Source organism: Cyphomyrmex costatus, unplaced genomic scaffold (assembly GCF_001594065.2).
Source record: "Cyphomyrmex costatus isolate MS0001 unplaced genomic scaffold, Ccosl1.0 scaffold1089, whole genome shotgun sequence".
NCBI classification, from domain to species: Eukaryota; Metazoa; Arthropoda; class Insecta; order Hymenoptera; family Formicidae; genus Cyphomyrmex; species Cyphomyrmex costatus.
This window is the reverse complement of record NW_017275051.1, coordinates 2,735-22,789: the sequence shown is the minus strand read 5'-3', so window position 1 is coordinate 22,789 and position 20,055 is coordinate 2,735. Positions and strand designations below refer to the sequence as shown.

The 20,055-nt window shown below is 31.4% G+C and overlaps 2 protein-coding genes across 2 annotated transcripts; one reads left to right on the top strand and one right to left on the bottom strand.

The window, feature by feature from the left end:
* Positions 1-572: 572 nt before the first annotated feature.
* LOC108775722 (phospholipase DDHD1) lies at positions 573-11,586 on the top strand. The gene is made up of 10 exons (XM_018542174.1): positions 573-889; positions 1,995-2,309; positions 4,230-4,400; positions 4,502-4,630; positions 4,725-4,866; positions 6,556-6,662; positions 6,732-7,045; positions 8,408-8,693; positions 10,948-11,106; positions 11,181-11,586. The coding sequence occupies exons 1-10, from the start codon at positions 811-813 to the stop codon at positions 11,327-11,329; spliced, it is 1,851 nt and encodes a 616-aa protein (XP_018397676.1). The 5' UTR covers positions 573-810; the 3' UTR covers positions 11,330-11,586.
* Positions 11,587-15,592: 4,006 nt separating this feature from the next.
* Dredd (Caspase-8 Dredd) lies at positions 15,593-17,617 on the bottom strand. Its single transcript, XM_018542227.1, has 5 exons — positions 17,581-17,617; positions 17,325-17,517; positions 16,315-16,440; positions 15,926-16,063; positions 15,593-15,659 (listed from the first exon to the last, which is right to left on the bottom strand). The coding sequence occupies exons 1-5, from the start codon at positions 17,596-17,598 to the stop codon at positions 15,622-15,624; spliced, it is 513 nt and encodes a 170-aa protein (XP_018397729.1). The 5' UTR covers positions 17,599-17,617; the 3' UTR covers positions 15,593-15,621.
* Positions 17,618-20,055: the final 2,438 nt, after the last annotated feature.

Here is a 20,055-nt window from a genome sequence, read left to right as displayed (position 1 = left end):
CATTTTCTTATGCATGAGTCAATGGACCAATCAGATTCTTTATGTATATGGTTTATGCGTTATGCAAAAGTCTGTGCTCCCCGCTTTAGACTTTCGATGCTACGATAGTACGATACGAGTAATGGGCTCTGTGGTGAATGATGGTGAGCAAGTAATGAGGTGAATAAGTCGCGGCGTGTTATATGAAGTACACGCAAGCGAGTACGACGCACGATGTGAAATATATAATGGTCGGAAAAGATTCTTCACCATTTTCCTGGATAAGTGGATAACGCATATACGAGCGCGCGCGCGCGCGCGCGCATGCATGCCGCATGCTGTTGCGTTTGGTGCGTTTGGGAGAGTGTGGGAGAATGCGGGATAACGTGGCTCCCGACTCAACCAGATTTGATCGCCAGCGGGACTTGAGTCACTGTTGCAGCTGTAATTCGCGTACGGAAGAGGTGGAAGAGGCAAAGGCGAAGATCCTCGGAAATCAGAATATTCTTTGCCATGTTTCTCTCTCTCTCTCTCTGTCTCTCTTTTATGGTTGGTATGTCTCGCGCTTTTCTTCGCGCTCGTGCAAAGTTTATCTCTGTCAATTCGTCACCGCGATAGTGCGAGGGTGACAACGTGACAACTTTGCTGAGCCCGACGAAAATCGCGTTTGATCTATCGTCTTCTCGTCCATCGTATTTTCGACTCTCGTGATCGTCGCCCACGGCAATAGTGAGCGACAGCTGACAACTACTATCGCTGTTTATTGAACTCACAAAGCCTAAGCGTGCCCGAGTTCTGATAACACTTGTCTCGATCTAACAGCTCAACGGGATGTCCATTAATCTAAGCGAGGTCGATCCATTTAGTGAGACGCCGATGGAGCTGCCAATTGAGCAAGAATCCTATGAAGGTACGGCAAAGCACAAGACATCCAATTTTTCACGTGATGTGACCGTTATATATATATATATATAAACGTTATTAAGTACTATCAGATGCTATTGTTTGCTTTTGTATGCATTGTATGCTATTGTATGCTATTGTATGCCATTGTATGCCAACGTCCATCGCATTAATTGTTCAGCGAACTTGACAGTTAAATAAACATGCGTTGCTATTCTTCTGTAGATCTAAACGTCTGATTGGATGATCTAGAAAGATTCTAGAGGGATATCAATAACAGCAAGTTTTTACTCAACTGTTCAGTCTGCTAAACACAGCTATTAGCAGAGAAAATTGATTTGTAAGCGTTTAGTGATTCTTTGATATATAAAATTAATTTCTACACTTATCTAAAAGTAAAAACCAATTATAAAATAAATTAAAGAATTACTGACAATGAGCTTTCACCAATCAGTTTTCTCTATGCATTGCGCAGTCATCATTTATTAACTCACTTATCGTGAGTATATAGTTGGGAATTAAGTTAATTAAAATTTATTCATGTCGTTTGATAGATCGAGTTTGTTTTTATCTATTTAGATTTTTTTTTTTATAACAATACGTAAGTATTATTATTCCAAAAATAATAATCTGTATAAATTTCAGCGAAGATCGTGTAAACATTTACATAAACATCTATTTAAAAGAAAAAGTATTTATTTTAATTTTTTGACGAGTATATCTTTTCTTGTCAATTATTTAAAAAATGTGTAAATAATTCTCAACTCTCATTTAATATTTAATTCTACATTTTTCTGTTTTGTAAACATCCATGCACGATAAAAATCGGAGTGTATAAAATTATAATAATTTTATTTATTGTTTTTATTAGTATTTGTTAATATTATCGCTAAATATTAAGAATATATGAGGTGTGTAATGATTAGGGTCCGGACGTTCGGGCTCGGTCACGGGCTCCGCACGGAGAACCGCTGCGTGCGAGTGAGACGCTTGTTGAAAAAAACTCCGCGCTTTGTTTATACATCGAGCCAGCGGTTCTCCGCGCGGAGCTTGTGACTGAACCCGAACATCCGGACCCTAGTAATGATTTAATTTTTATCTCGTGTACAAAGATGACCAAGCAATAGTGGAGGAAAGTCCAAAGAACAATATAGAACCTAATGCTGTGAGTGAAGTAGATTATGCCGAGCCTTTGACCCCGGAAGAAATACGATGGTTTTATAAAGATGGCGTTGACAAAAAGTGGAATGAATTTTGCGGGTACGACAGTTTAAGAATTGAGAGAATTTATCGAGAACGTCAGAGTTTAATTAGCGAAAGTAATGATGGAACAAATGGTTTGCCATCCGCTGAAAAAATTGTGGTTAGAGGTGGCATGTACGATGTCGAAATAGATAATATGAAATGCATTTCGATATATTGGCCAGGTGAATATCATATATTTTATTTTTTCTTTTATTATTACTAGTTGTATTCTATTCTTTACACCGTTACATATTTATCTATTATAATTGCCTTTGTCTATTGCCCAAGTCAACTCGTGTAACACAGAGTTTATACACAAGTGCTTGCTAACTTTGTAAGTGTTTGCTATGGGGTAGAGGAAATGCCAATGGTAGTGAATCAACAATTAATACGAATATCCATGAATGCCTTAATAATGATTCAATGCCTCCTTATTGTATACATTTTTCTTTCGATATATTTTTCCATTATACTACATGCAGTAATGTATGTTTTTGTACTGCACAGATGATTACTTTATCTTTGAAGTTATTATCGCCAGTTCGTATTGACTATGCCTATTATGATTTATTAAACTGAACATGTGCGAAACAAATATAACATAGCTAATAGATTCTATCGCTGCGTAATAATAAGGAATTTATTCAGAGCTCAGTAAAATATGTTTTATTATTTACATATGTCACAATCAAAATGCTATTGTAATTTAGTAAATGTATTCACGAGCATTGAAAACTGTTACGAGTAACAATTTAACTAATTACACACGCACGCACGAATGCACACACAATGCGTGCGCACGCGTATATATACAATATATGTATATAGGGGAGAATGTCCTAAATCGGACCGTGTTCCAAATCGCACCTTCTTAATTTAAATATGATAAATACGGTTAAGCAGATTTGCGTGCTATTTATAATGTAAAGTCCTTATAAGACACCGAACAGCCATTTGGCAGTACTCTGTCATAACGTTCATAGAATAGACGCAAATATGTATTTTCGGGTATTATGCGAAAATTTTTTTAAAAAAGAAAGTCCTTGTAAATCATTATTTAAAAGATGTTAAAAATTTAAACGGTAACTTATTTAAGATAATTAAAGAGTGTAGGATTAAAAAATATCAAGAGTTTTGTGATTACTTTTGCGGTTTATTGTAAAACTTGTTCCAATAGTTTGAAAGAACCCGTGTCCAAATCAGACCTCTCTTTGGGTGTCCAAATCGGATCTATACAAAAAACACTAAAAAGACGAGTGAGCCGCAGTTAATTCATCGAAGACAGAAGGTTCACCATAACCTGGTTGGTTGTAGTACTGGTGATCGACCGACTAGATCTAGTCTAAGGAAATTAATAAAATATAATATCATATGTCATTTAAACTCAGATTGATGGAATTTTTTATTGATTTTAATTCTAATAATATAAACTGTATTTTTAACTTGGAGTCTTAAATTGTTCGTTTTTACTCAATACTAATTAAAATTAATTAAAATATTTTAAAATTCTATCTAAAAGTTCATAAAAGTAGGAGGTCCGATTTGGAACCCATTCAAATCGGACCGGAAAAGTCTCCACCTCCTCCTCTGTCCGCATTCAAGGCCATTAAAACTTTTTAACATCCTCTCTCACCTTTCACTCGCACCTCCACCATCTTCGTACTGGGAAGAATTACAACCATAATATAAGCTAATGACAGCGGAATCTTAAATTTGGAATAATTCAGCGAAAAATGATCGTATTGAGGTCGGTAAAAAAGCATTTTAAAGATAAAATTCTATACTTTCTCGTACATGTTGTACCATTAAGCGGCGACACCTGATTCACACCATTTTTCATGTTGCTACTTTGTCATCAGCCGTTTTAAAAATAATCGCCTAGTAAAATTCTCATTCAAATAATCTTAAAGTTATTCAAGCTTCATTTTGCTTTTTTTAACATATTTTCATCTTCATTATTTACCAAGTTACGAATAAGTCATTTGAAATTTGGTAAATTTTTCCCAAATTTATAGTCTACCGCTCTTTTTGCATTTGAGTGTATAAATTATTACTAGTTTTTTGACTACAAATATAGTAGCCTTTGTAAATTCTTGTTGAAGGTGAAGAGTGGGAAATTATAAGAGGTACATGGTATTACGATGGCAGTTGGATACCCTTAGAAGCAGAACATTCCGAAGTAATAGAAAAGATACATCTTAAATTATTCCAAAAAGAAAGCAACAATCAAAATATCATTACGTGTGATACAAATCCTCCTCAATCCTGTAAAGGTATACTCTTTTCATAGTCTTTATTTTCTTAATTTTCTTACTTGTGCACATGTTCTTACATAATGTCCTTACATAAATTTTAAAATGTATCGCATTTTCAGTATTACATACTGAGCAATTCCCAGAGTTTCACGTTGATTGGCACTCGGTTAACGATGTGACATTATACAGCGAATACACACCTACTAAATTGATGCGTAGCGTTACATCAAAGTTGGGTTTTGCTAAAAGTAAGTTTAGAATTAGTAATAATAAAAATATTGAAACCATTCTTGTATTTTTATGTATTATTTTAATACATTTTTTTCTATTTTAAATTGACAGCAACAGGCTATCGATTAAAAAGAGGCTACAAAGTACGTACAAATATGGAGGATAAGCCACGTGATATTGATCATTTAGTATTTGTTGTTCATGGAATAGGACAAAAGCGAGATACAGGGAAAATTATCCGTAATACCACATGGTATTAACAGTAGTGATCATTTTTGTGCAATATATAGTGTTCCACAAAAAAATCGATAAATTTTTAAAATGTTCTGCAGTCACTATTATAGTATTCGTATTAGTTATGTCGACAGTCTTTAGATTTGAATACTATTTATATAATTATTTAAACAATTGCACTACGAGTGTGTGAATATTGGTAATTTTCAAAATATTTCAGATCCGCTTACGAAATTCGATTCAGAATCGTTTGTAGTGCTTTTGCTTTCGTTTGTAGTATCCTCAAGTGGATTTGAGATATTTTGAAAACTAACAATTCACTCGCGCGTGTGGTACAATTATTTAAATAATTATATCATCACACGGTACAAATGAGAGCAAAAGCACTATTACAAACATCTACAAACGATTCTAAAGGATATACCGCAAACGGATTTTGAATATCTTGAAAATTGACGAAGTTACATTTTTCGTTTATTGTTAATTTATCATATCTTTTGAACGGCTTAATTACAAACGACGGGAAAATCACTACAAATAACGACTAATGATTCTAAAGGATATACTGTAAACAGATTTCGAATATCTTGAAAATTGACAAAGTTAATTTTTTTGTTTATTATGTTAATTTATTATAACTTTTAAATGGCTCAACTACAATCGACGGGAAAATCACTACAAACGATTCTGAATCGAGATATATTACAATTTTTTTTATGTTGAAGTCGGGTTACAATCATTTTTTTTTAATCTTTATATTTTTTAGTATGAGTAACTAGAAATGAAATTATTGTTACTACAAACGAAATACTATCGTTTTGTGTATAAAAATTTTAATTTTTTAAAAGTCGGGTGCCAGGTTCACAAAGGTGGAGGTGTAGAATAATACTTAATATCGTGTATGTATAACAGAGGAATAGTACATTATTTTTAAAACTTTGATTGTTAATAATTTTTTAACGAAGAACGAGCGACGGGTAAAATCTGTTGAAAGTCATTTAGGGTCATGACCTTTATAATATATGTCAAGGCCGAGGTCATCGGAGATGTCTCTCCTAAACAGGAGTTTCATCAAGTTGACTAACAATTCAACAATTTTTTTATGTTCTTTGCGCATCTTTTTAGGTCGATCCTAATAATGTTTGCGAAAAATATTACCTTGGCCGGGAATCGAATCGAGATGGCATTTCATGCGAGCGTCCTAAGCCTTTAGACTACCGAGGCCTTAGTAATATTCTTTGCAATAATCAGTATAAGTAAGAACGTCTATTTTGCAGGCGATATAAATAAACAATATCTCAACCTTAATATGTTATTAAAAGCATTCATCTGAGTAAATTTTAGAAAATTTCAACCGTCACTTGTTCTTTATTTATTAAAAAAGAAATTATTAAAAATTAATTTAAAAATTATGTTTATAATTTTTGCAACTTTTCTCTGTAAAAGATGTATCTACGATTAATCGATCGATTAAGGGGCTACTCCATCAAGAAAGCCTCAAAATTATCTTTTTGGGAATTGATTACTAAAAGGTTATATATGCGATACAAAAAATGTTTAAGTATCTATGTATTGCTTATACCTTGGTACATATATAAAACAATTATAATGTATTTTAGAAGTTTGTCAGTTTTTTCGTGAAACATTTTGTATAATACTGTATATTTTTATAAAATAGAAAATATTGTTTTTAATATCAATAAATTAGTTTTAGAGAGTGTGTGGATTGGCTTAAGCAAAAATACTTTCCAAATTCTAAACACAGAGTAGAATTTTTTCCAGTTGAATGGCGGTCATCGTTAAAGTTAGATGGAGGTAAAATGTAAATACCGTACAGCACTAGCATTTAATTAATTTTACCGAATGTGCAACCTCTTCTTTCAGATATAGTAGACGCAATTACACCTTACAGTGTATTGAGCATACGTCACTTGCTTAATACATCAGCAATGGATATTTTGTATTATACAAGTCCTCTATATGGTGCTGAAGTCCGAGCTGGATTACAAAAAGAGTTAAATAGTTTATACTGTATGTTTGCGAATCGGCATCCCGATTGGCAGGGAAAGGTTTCAATTTTAGCGCACTCCTTAGGATGTGTAATTGTATATGACATAGTTACAGGCTGGATAGGACCTGACACGCGACTCTCATGTCCGCAGACGCAAGAAGTTTTATCGCAAGGATTGCAATTTCCTGTAAGCAATTACATGGGAAGAGATTTACTCGTTTTAAGTAAAATTTGTTTCATATAAATAAAAATTAATAATTAGTATCTGCTCATATAAATTAAAAAAAAATTTTTTTAAATAAGTATACTCTTTCCGGGTCAAAAAACAATGAGTTTTTGACATTCCAAGTTCAGAAACGTTATCATTTGTACGTTGCTTTCTACACAGTAAGGGTGCAAACCCATGCAGCGGAATAGCGTAACGCGGAACGAGAGTAGAACCAATCACGAGATTCTCTAGAAACACGGAATGCTCGTTATTGGTTCTGCTCTCGTTCCGCGTTACGCTATTCCGCTGCATGGGTTTGCACCCTAAGACGTATAATTTCAAGTTGCATTAAAACATTTTTTTAGTGAATAATTACCTTTTATAATGTAAGTGTTCAATATTTAATTTGTTTTACATTCGTTTCATAATCGTTTTTACAAATTGTTAATTTCTCAACTTATGCTGTTCATCCTACATATACAATCTCGACGTCAGGAAAACCAAATATTTGCTTTATGTAATTTTATTTTTGACTAATTGACTGGAAATCTCTTATTTGGATTAACCTTTTTCGCCGAAAAACGAAGAATGGATTATAACAGTTTTTTATTTCATCGTTCAAGTAAATTGACTACAATTCAACATTAGAGCAATTAGTTTACAACGAATAATAAATCTTGCGACATGTTAGGGTGTACTTTTATATATTTAAGAATTGCAATTGTGTAATTATGCCTCTTTGACATTGTCATGTGAACTTATTATTAGTTTGGGGTTTTGATGCGGCTGATGATGACTTTGTAAAGTCGAAACGTTCCGAATTAGTATTATTGATTGTAATAAATTTATCGAGCTCTAATAACAAATATAGCTCATTGTTTTTTGACCCAGGAAGTATACTTATTTTTAAAAATTTTCATATAAATAATTTTCTTACATAGTCCGTATAAAAAGTATTGAAATAATTTTTAGAAACAATTTCCTTGTTACTAATAAATTTTTTATAATAACATAATTATCTTTTAAAGTAAAAATTTTATTTAATAAAAAGAAGTAAAAGTTCAATAATATTAAGAAAATGTTATTAAGGAATATTTATGTACCATAAAATAAAAGTTTTATTGTTGAAAGTAATTAATTTAGAAATTGTAATTTAAAAAAAAAGTATATTTACTTCTAAAACAGGTAACAATTTCTATGTACAATTTTTTGAGATAATTTTTTGAATAACAATGGAAAATACTTCAATACAATTTAAAATTTAAACAGTTTACAAATTTTGCGTAAATTATTTCCAATTATTAGAATTATACCAAGTGACAATTGTTTTCCCATTTACAGATTGAAAATTTGTTTTGCTTGGGTTCGCCGTTATCCGTATTTTTAGCTCTGCGCACACGTACTCCATCTAATAGATTAGATGTAATGCCACAAAGTTTATGTAAGAGATTTTATAACATATTCCACTGGTCCGATCCAGTGGCTTATAGAATGGAGCCGCTTTTGGAAAGGGGTTACAGCAAAATTGAGCCAGTTCTAATACCACCATACGGAGGAATTGATGGTCAGCAAATACCACAATCGCCTTTATCACTGAACAACGTCGATCCAACTCTACCACCTACAGGTATTTTATTTATCAGCCTTTTTTATTATTACATTTAAATATCTTTTATGGCATTTGAAATATAATTATGACATTTAGAAGTTTGAAATATAAAATCTAACTAATTTTATGTTTTTTAAAAATAATATTCTTGTGTTTTCGGTTTTGCATTTGTTTTCTAAAATATCCATATAAAATTAACAACTACTTTGTATATAAACTTCTATTTATACTTCTACATAGACATACATATTACAATGCAGTTATTGTAATAAACATTTAGTTCAAATTAATCTACATATAAATAATGAGGAAGTATTTTTATTTGTAAACTGTATGCATAAGTCAAATTAATTATAACATTTTAATAAAACTGAGTTATAATAATTTTTATGTAAAAAATCAATAAACTAATGTTTTATATTTGCAAAATGGACGTAAAGTTTAAGGAGATCCTAAAGACGATTAGTTATATTGAAAATAGCACATACAGACGATTACATGTTATTGGGTGTATTCAATACGACGACTGAGAGCTCAGTGAGCTCCTGTATCTCTTTGGTCTACATTTTTAGATTTAACGGAATATGCCAGTCAGATGCAAGAGCTCACTGAGCGTTCAGTGAGCGATCGTTGTACTGAATACACCTATTGACACATCACTATATCAATATTTCACTCACGCACGCCACACATATACATAAATTTTCGTATCGCGATTACGAAACAACATGTATTAATGTGTATAGTTTAATCATGAAAAAGAATTTTCATGTAAAAAAAATGAATGAACTATGTTTGCAAAATGAACACAAAGTTTAAAATTATAATGTATGCTCGTATAATTGCAATAATAATAAATTTAAAGGGATCCTAAAGACGATTAGTTATATTGAAAATAGCACGCACAGACGATTACATGTCATTGGAATCTGTGAATGACAAAAAAGTATTTGCGATATAAAAATTATATGATTTATTAGTCGCGGTAATATACCTAATACGACGACTTTTAGGTCAATCGGAAAGTTCCGTCCGTTTAGCGGCGAATATCTATAGCTAGAACTGTCGCGATAACTCTAACGTCTAAATTAAGCTTAATTTTTTAGTTTTACCATCTGTCAATAAAATTCATTATATAAAAGTATACATTTGCATCTATAATATTGTTTCTTATTACATCGAAAATGTCGAAATATGAGCCAAATAAATATCATTCGTGCAAAGTGTTAATCTTTTGTATCAAATGGAAGAAAACTGCAGCTGAAGCTCATCGAATGCTTGTAGAAATTTATGGTGATAGTGCTCCTACCGATAAAATATGCACAGAATGATTTCAACACTTTCAAACTGCCAAGTTTGATGTAGAGGATAAAGAGCGTTCTGGACAGCCAAGAGCATTTGAAGATAAAGAATTGCAGGCATTAGTGGATGAAGACCCATGTCAAACGCAAAAACAACTTGCAGAAGCATTACATTGGGCTCAATTTATTATTTCCGATCCTTTAAAAACCTTAGGAAAGGTTTATAAACAAGAAAAATGGGTCCCATGAACTGAAGCCAAAGAGACATTGAAAGGCGAAAAATCATCTGCGAAATTCTGTTTGCTAGGTAACAAAAAAGGGGTTTTTGCGTCGAATTGTGACTGGCGATGAAAAGTGGATCTATTTCGATAACTCCAAACACCGAAAAACCATTTGCGATCCAGCCTAATCATCGACATCGACGCCAAAACGAAATATTCATGGGAAGAAGACCATGCTCTGCATTTGGTGGGACCAGAATGATGTAGTGTATCACGAGCTATTGAAATCTGATCAAACAGTCACAGGAAATCTCTACCGAGAACAAATAATCCGTTTGAGCCGAGCATTGCTCGAAAAACGGCCAGAATATGGAACAAGATAGTATAAAGTGATTTTGCTTCATGACAACGCTCGACCTCACGTCACTAAGGCTGTTAAGAAAACATTAGAAGCACTTCACTGAGAAGTGTTACCTCATGCAGCTTATTCATCAGACTATGCCCTGTCACTTATTTCGGTCGATGGCACACGCACTTGCTGATAAACGCTTATGAAGAAGTCGAAAAATGGGTCTCTGACTGGATAGCCTCCAAGGATGAGTCATTCTTTCGCCGCGGAATTTGCTTGCTGCCCGAAAGATGGGAAAGTCATTGCTAAAGATCCTCTTAAATTTATTATTACATTGCAATTATACGAGCAATTTTTAATGTTGTACTTAATATAGAGACAATAATTATATGTGTTAATAGAAAATGATGATAAAGATGATAGTTCAATGGATAGTCCACCTAATCGTAATGCAGAGAAGGGCTGGAGTCTTTGGGATTTAGTGCGAGGTGGTTGGAACACTAGAGAAGGTCCATCTTCGCCAACACCAGATTCAAATATATCAATCCGTCCAGGTCAAGGTAATTATATAGACATTATTATAACATACCGAAAGTATCATAAATTATATACATATATTTTTTTACGTCATTAGAATTAGCACAACGATTGGATTATGTGCTCCGTGCTGTTGGTTTAGGAAGAAATTATTTGTATACTGTAACAGCACATACAGCATATTGGAATAACTACGACGTAGCCTATTTCGTATTAACAAGACTTTTCCCGATGCTGGAAACTTGATGGTGGTTTAAACAGCGCAGTTTAACAGCGCAGAGTTCCAGCAGTTTCTGCTAAGATGTTAGGCCCGTATTTATAGTCGTTTCTCAAATCTCATCTCAAGAGCGTATCAGGCGAGATACTCAGAATGGAATCGATATCGAAAAGAGCGATTAAAGCTACGTTTTTTACCTATTTGAAAGTAACCTTTCCGAAATTAAATTACTGATACGTCAATATGACACATGTACATAATATAAAAATGGAACAAGCTAATATATTTACACAAAAAAAGAATAATTTCACTACTTTTCACTATTTTTGTCAAGGTTTATTAATACGTATTATGAGATCTTGTATCAAAACTCGACTGAATCGTGAAAAAGAATATTCAAATTATATCTCAAGACAAATTTCATTTGAGTTCCTCGTTTGAATCATAATTACAAATATGAAATAAATCAACTCTCAAGATTCGTTTATTGAACTCCACGACTCAAAATTAGTTTCAGTTAAGTTTCTTAGCAGAAACACGACTATAAATATGGGCCCTAGTCCATTGTAGGCCTTTTCTAGAACGTGATATCGTAAATAGGTCTGTTACCAAAACAATCTGTGATAACGAAAAATGATACAATAATGTTGCAAATTTTATGAAAACCTATCATTTTATATAATTTGTATAATTTAGTAATCGCTAATCGCTGTATCAAATTATACGGAGACGAACATTGTCTTTACTCGTTTTGGAAAATAATTGTTTGTATTAAGCAGTAAGATAATCGACATTTGTACGTAACATAATAAATTCTGTATCAGGAGCTCGTGGAAAAAAATGGTAAGTTTTATGAAATTTTACGTTACCATCTAATACAGTATATAAATATGCTGGATATTTAAATTAAGTATAATATTTTATAAAACTCTATGATTTGTTATGACACGGCTGGCAAGCAGTTTTCGAATAACATTCTACAATAAGCTGTTACTTAAAATTTTAAGTTGTGAGAAATTGATCAGTCACAGTCGAATGTGGAAAAAATAATTGATTACGATTGATCAATTTCTTACGCCTTAAAACTTCAGCTTATTGTAATGGCTTGTTGTAGAAAAAGTCCACAACTGTACATTAGAGTGATAACTAATATATTCTGTATGTTGATTGCCATATGTATAAGTTATTTGTTATCGCCATATATATAAATAACGTATTTTTAAGATTAGTGCTACACAAGTAGATATGTTATTGATCTTACAATGGAATGAAGTAAGATATTGTAATGTTTACGAATTTTTCTTACATGTATATTTGTCATTAATCGATTTACGAATGTACATTCAGAAGTATTCACATAATGTATAAGTATTCGAATAATACAAAAACATGAGACACTATATAACCTAGATTTTTGAATAATACATAATTTAATATACGATATTTACAAATACTTTGATATATAGCTTTATATCTTTCTAATTCATACAGGAGAAATACCAGGGTGACGGCCGAAAAAAGGCTATCTTCATTAATTTTTTTTGTAAAAATTAATAGCTTGTATGAATTATTGGTACATTTCTGAAATTATTTAAAAAATTTGAAAAATAAAAAAAAAATATTCATTGAATAATATTAATATTTATAGCCTTAGTGCTCATTGATGTGCACCTCGTCTGAAAAAATATGGGTGTGCTCGTGCTCCGTCTGAATGGGGGAGCTCTGAAATAAATTTTTTTTTTAATTTTAAAGTATAATATGAGTGTAGTTTCAGTTAAGTGTACAGATTTTTTTATAAAATAATTTTAGACAAAATAGCGCTGTTTTAAAAAAAGAGGTCCCGATTTTGCGAAAAAAATCGTTATTTTTTTATATTGTTTTTCAAAAACTAATAATCCGATTGAAAAATTCGTACGCTTAACTAAGGACAATTTTTGTTGTAAATATTCTGTCCAAAATTTAAATGATTCGAATAAAAATTGGCTGAGATATGTGAGCGCCTAATTACGATCTCGAGAAAAACGTGTTTAAAGTTTTACAATCGATTAATTTATGTAAACGATAAAATTTCGTAACAAACCAAAGTGCGTCCAATCTGGGTACATATTCTGTATTCTACATATCCTGTAGCAATAGCAACTTCTTTGGTCTCGTTTCTGCTTTGTTTTCTTCGCAATCTTTCTCACGTGCCGCCGCTTGCGCTCGGAGGTCTGCAAGTGAAAGCTGTTGCTTTGTCGCGAAATTATGATGCTGACAATTCAATTCTAACTTCCAGCAGTTCCATCATTTTTAATACATCGGTATATTTATTATTAAAAATACAGAGATATATGCAGCGATTTCTAAAACTGTAGCTCCACTTGATCCCTGGTAGAACAAAGTAATGGCGCAATATTGGGAAATAAATTTATAACCAATAATAAACATTGAATAAGAATTGCACACCCAATATTAACCAACATATTGGGTACACAATTTTTACTAAGTGTTTTAAAGTGGCTATATATTGTTTGAAATAATAGGAGAGTTGTTGAGGAGAATAATCGGGATGTAGTGCAATCTTCATGGTTCACCGTACCTTTCGTAAGAGGTGTTACTGAGAAGTTCAACAGATTGAACAACAGTCATTTAAGGGTATCATATTACAGTAGTAATAAATTGCGTGAATTTATTAGAGTGCATAAAGATCCTTTGCCGCGTGAAAAGAGAAGTCAATAGTTTATAAAATTTCTTGTAAGAATTGCGATGCAAATTATGTGGGACAAACGTGTTGTAGACAACTAAAGTCGAGAATTGCGGAACATAAAAATCATATCAGATGGAACACGTCCACCTGGAGCGTCATAACGGAGCATCGGCTGCATGAGGATCATGAATTTGATTGGGATGACGTCAGAATATTGGATAAGGAACCACACTATGGAAAAAGACTGATTTCGGAAACGATATCTATCAGGAGACACGGACTTAATTTACAAACGGACATGGAGGGGCTTCCCAAGGTCTACTTCCCGATCATAGACAGGTTATAAATATAGCGTTATTGTCTGTCTAGTCAGTCTCACTTGTGCACAGTGGTTAAGTCTTAGCATTTGATATTTGTGATTTGATAATTTAATTTAATACTGTCAAGCAATTTGTTGTGATTCACTGTGTCTGAGACTGATTGGCCTAAATTATTCTGAAGATTGGTTTTAAGAATGTTTGCAATACGGTATCGTTGTGAACATAGTGAGCCTCCTCACTCCCGGTAAAATAATTGTAATTATGACAAATCTATTTTCGAAATTATTTTTCTAGGAAATTCTGGGAAATTATTTTTTCCCAGAATTTCAGCTTTCTATTTATTTCTTTCTCTTCTTCTTTAATTATTCATATTAGTGAGTTCTGTAAGATGAAATTGACATCAGATTTTATTTTTCGGTTGTGGGGGAGCTCACTATGATTAAACATCATTTGATACTTTATGTTATTTTTAATTTATAATTTATTTTTGTAATTTACATTGTCTCTGAAGAAGGCTCCAAAATGAGCCGAAACATGTAAGCACAATTGTTATAATAAATAAGTTTTGCTCGATATATATAGGTACAATAATAATTATATATACTTTTATAAAGTACGATATTTACAATATACAACTGCACTCCAGTTAAACTACAGAGACAACTTGCTTTAATTGAAAGTCAGATTCCAGACGATCCAATCGTATTTCTGCTAATTGTGCAATTTGATTCCCATGTATTATTCCTTTTTTTTCTCGAATAGATTTCATTATTTTTCTAATACAATCATAAAAACTTAAATGATTCCCACAAGTTTTGAAAATTCTACAAAATTCTTGTATGAACCATGACCCTGAAAAAAATGAAAAAAATATAAGATTAACATTAAAACATTAGAGTGACGACCAAACTTGATTGATCTTAATAAAACAGATTTTCAATTTCAAATAAAATATTACAGTAAGGAAACATTACATATACGAGGGCAAGTCAATATAAGTTCTTAGAAAATCTGTCAGAGGGCACTCGCAGTGTTATGTCACATTACTTTTTGACAAGTAGCATGTTCAGCTGATTACTGTCAAATTTTGAGCAGAATTCATCGAGAGGTTTCATTTCTGAAGACGATTAAAGCGGAGAGGTGTTTTTCTTTACTATGATCTATATTTTACAATTGTAGATTAAATCCAAGTTTTCCATTAGTAACTTACCCTATTGCTCCTTAAAAAATATCAAATTCAACTTTTCTTCTTAACATATCACAAACATTACTATATAAAATTACTAACAAAATAGTGCTTCATTAAGTTATTAATCTAATTTTCAATGTACGCGCATGCTTTCAAAGCTTCATCTAAAATCATCATAAAATTCATCGTTACCGACAAAGTTCTTGCTCATATTTTTGCGGGAAATATTTATTTCTTCCTTTCTTATGATTAAATTTTTTTTTGGAAGAAAAAAATGATAAAAATTCCAAATCAGTTCTAAAATTGTAAAGATTCCAAGAGTTTTTGAGGGTACTTGAATTCCAGAATTCAACAATTTTAAGGATCGCTGGATACCCTGCTATATAAAAGAAAAATATTGATCTCTATAAAATACAGCTCAATTATTTACCTTCCTCTTTATGACGTATTGATAGAAAACCTTGTATTGTCGACATAAACATAAAAAAGTTTCTAAATTGGCGTATATCTTCTATGGGTGTAAAAGAATCATATAAACCATCTGTCGTCAAGGAATTGCTTATAGTTCCTAGAAGTAAAATCTGCTATATAATACTCCTTTAATAACATATTTTACAATATGTGAATTGCAAATAAGAAAAATAAACTTAATGTACAGAAGCATCTGGTAACTGTAAACTACGTTGTACATCTTTTAAAATTATATAATATAAAGACTAATAAACAAATCATTGAAATCTTTAAAATATTTTTTGTAACACGCTATATTAAATTTGTTCAAAAGTATGATATTTTTATAATAACTTTAACTTTTTTTACCACGTGTCTTTCCTTGACAGGCTTGAATGATAACAATTTTTATAACATCTTTTAGTTCCATACAACAAAGAGTCCTTTCTATTGTTTCCAGAGAAACTTCTGTTTCATCTGATGCAATTATGCCTCCTACAATAAGAAAACTCCTTATTTGCTGATCATTAAATTAATCTTAACTATAAATTAACTATTAAAAAAATTAATATGTTAACAATCCAGTTGACTCATATTATTTCAGCTTGTAATGTTAGAATCGAAAAAATATACATTTACAATTCTTGCGAACTATGTTGATATGGAAATATATTTCAATAAAACACTTACAGTCAATAAAACTGACTTGTAACACATACAAAAACTCTTTTTTCTTGGTTAATTAATATATAATCATCCCATTCAGCACATAATTTCAAGAGACGTTCGAAAGACGTCTGCAATTTTATTGATTTAATAATACAATTTTATATACAAATAACATTTTATGACGGCTCACAAAGGCAATTTTTCCTTTTCCAACATTTTAATATTTTATATTTTAATATTAAAGTCCCATTCTTGGCTATTTTTGTAAAGTTGAAGTGTAAATAAATACTACTATTTTAATATTGAAGTCCTTAATTCATTTATGTATTAATTCTTATTGTGTTTTTCACTTCTGATATCATAATTTAAGATAATAATAACAGACATGCAGCATAATATGATCTTATTACGATTATTTTATTGAGATATTATTTATAATTTTAAGTAAAAAAGTTTAAATTCAAAAATTTTTTTATTATTTATATATTAGGAGTACAAGTTAGTTCGGTCCAAATCGCCTTTAAAGACGAGTCATTTTTTCGAGATGGAATTCGAAAATTGCCTGAGAGATGGGAAAAAGTAATAGCCAGCGATGGACAATACTTTAATTGGTCTGTTCATTCATTTTGTTTTGAAATAAATGCATTTTTTTTTTAACACAAAAAATGAACCGAACTAATTTGTACACCTAAAATATATGTATGACTCACCTTTATATCCATGACTCAAAATACAAAGAAATAAACAATCATACTTTTCATCATAGTTTTTCGAAATGTTTTTCATTTTCTCTAACATTTCATTTTTCTTCAGATTTTGAAGTATCTCGACTCTGAATCCGAAAATTTTTAATGTTTCTGATAGATTGATACAATCTGCTGTTGTTCCAAATCGTGTTTCATACTAAAAAGATAAAAATATAGAAAATATATAATTTTCATTTTTCATCATTGATTAAAATAATACCTCTTTCATAAAATACATCTGATTTATGATAATACACAATCCGCTGTTAATTAATTGTATTTTTTTTTTATAATGATGTCTTTTGATAGAACACGATTCTTCTGAAGGAGTTGATTGTAAGTAATTTTCATCATTTTTTTCAAAAGTTCGACGATTATCAACATGTAGACCATTCTCAAATTTCTCCAATTCTATACATATTATTTTTAAATGGCCATCTTCAAATTTTTTCAAATGTTTTAATAACCTTTTCATATTATACGATTTATCTAAAATAGAATAATATAAAAAATTGTTTTTAATCACATATATTAATAATAGATAAGTATAACTGGCACCTTCGTGAACCTGGCAACCGACTATAAAAAAATTAAAATATTTTTACACAAAATAATAGTATTTTGTTTGTAATGACAATAATTTTCTTTTGCAGTTACTTGTATTAAAAAATATAAAGGTTTAAACGGCTCACAACTACAAATAAAAGCAAAATCACTACAAACAACTACAAACGATTCTGAATCGAAATATATTATTATTTTTTTAATGTCGCGTGACAGTCATTTTATTAAACCTTCATATTTTTTAATACAAATAACTACAAACGAAATTATTGTTACTACAAACAACTATAAACGAAATACTATCATTTTGTGTAAAAAAATTTTAATTTTTTTTATAATCAGGTGCCAGGTTTACGAAGGTATAACTGACTTGTGTTTAATAGATTATACATATATATGTATATGTGTATATTTTTTCTGAACATACCTTTTGAAATTGTTATATATCCAATTTGTATCCAATAAAGCATATGTAATTCAAGATAATCTACATTGTCCAATAATGGTTCATAATTATGGTTTTCAGATTTAACATAGTCCAATAATAATTTTTGTTCACTTTCATTCAATGATTCACATAATTTATATAAACATTTTGCGATTACATTTATACTTCTTGAATATGATGTAAGCTTTGGAATATACTGTAAATCTAGAACATCAAATGATATTCCTAGCTTCTTTAGTACTTGTCGATTATTCAAAATACACAATGCTTCTAAGATTTTCTCTTCCCAATTTTTTGGATGATTTTTTACATAATCTACAATTATGTACATATTTTCCATCTTTATTTTCAAAAGTTCAAAAATATCATTAAATCCATCTTCATAATTGATTATCATGAATAATATAGAAATCTTCTCGTCTATATCAAGGTCATCTTCTATTTGTTTCAAAATGTTTATGTTTATAATTGTTTTTGCTACACTGTATGTAATTGTATTCATCGATAATGACATCCTATTATCATTAATGATATTCCCATTTACCTGAAATATACTATTAAATAAATATTATTAGTAGTGATTAACAAACTGTCCATTTAATCAATATATAAAAAATGCATCGATTAAGCCTAATTTTATAGGAATTTAGATAAAGACGAAGTCATGTTTAAGCATCTATTTAAAAGAAATGTTGGATTTAAACTTTAATCCATATTACAAAAATTAAAAAGATATAAATTTTAAATAACATAAGCTATATCCTTTGCTCTAAAAATAAATCCTCTACTTTAAAAACAATCCTGTGCGCACATACACACACCCACACACACATACACGCACACAAATATTCACTACTTTTAATACACAAATTTACTACTTCAAAAAGATAAATTTTCTTATATTATATATTTTTGTGTTTTTAAAATTTGGTAAAGGTAAAATATAGGGCAATCCTCTTAAAAATCGATTAAATTAGACTCATTCGACGCGTTTTTGCATAAAACGAAAGAATTTCGCAGAAATAAGCGTCGCTCTGGCCCGCGAACCGAGATATTAAGCGTTAAAGTTGACGATTATTGAGGTTAGAATATATGTCATGGTCACGTAACACTGCGATGTAAGCATGCGCTGCGGTCACATTTTCATACTGTATGACCACACGCGCATGCGTTTTCATAAGTATGCGTCCGTCAAAGAAAATAGCCGCTGTCCATCTCTCCCTCCCACCCCTGCTGAGGGGCGGACGACTTCTACGATTGTACACCCACGGTAATTAATTCTGTCCCTCGGAAAATTTCACAAAATAAAAAATGACCACCTTTCTATATTAATTGTCACAATCCATGCACGATTAACGTTACGACTGAACCTTATCGTGCATGAATAGTGACAATTAATATAGAAAGGAGGTCACTTTTCATTTTGTGAAAATTTCCGAGGGACAGAATTAATTACCGTGGGTGTACTGTCGGGGCAGACCTCTGACGACGGTGTGGGTGCGGGGGGGTGGTCGAAGGCCGTAGGCCACCCCCTTGCACCCGCCCGTGTGTGTGTGTGTGTGTGTTCCATTCGTTATATAACGATTATGAGTTTATACTTGATATTTTACCCACACACACACACACGGGCGGGTGCAAGGGGGTGGCCTACGGCTTTCGGCCTTCGGCCACCACCCCGCACCC

Coding starts and splice junctions, on each gene's coding strand:
- LOC108775722 (XM_018542174.1), top strand. CDS start 811: ATGTCCATTAATCTAAGCGAGGTCGATCCATTTAGTGAGACGCCGATG. Junction 4,401..4,501: donor TCCTCCTCAATCCTGTAAAG/GTATACTCTTTT, acceptor TCGCATTTTCAG/TATTACATACTGAGCAATTC. Junction 11,107..11,180: donor ATCAATCCGTCCAGGTCAAG/GTAATTATATAG, acceptor TTACGTCATTAG/AATTAGCACAACGATTGGAT.
- Dredd (XM_018542227.1), bottom strand. Junction 16,441..17,324: donor TTTGAGTCATGGATATAAAG/GTGAGTCATACA, acceptor TTCTTATTGTAG/GAGGCATAATTGCATCAGAT. Junction 16,064..16,314: donor CTGTCAAGGAAAGACACGTG/GTAAAAAAAGTT, acceptor TTTTACTTCTAG/GAACTATAAGCAATTCCTTG.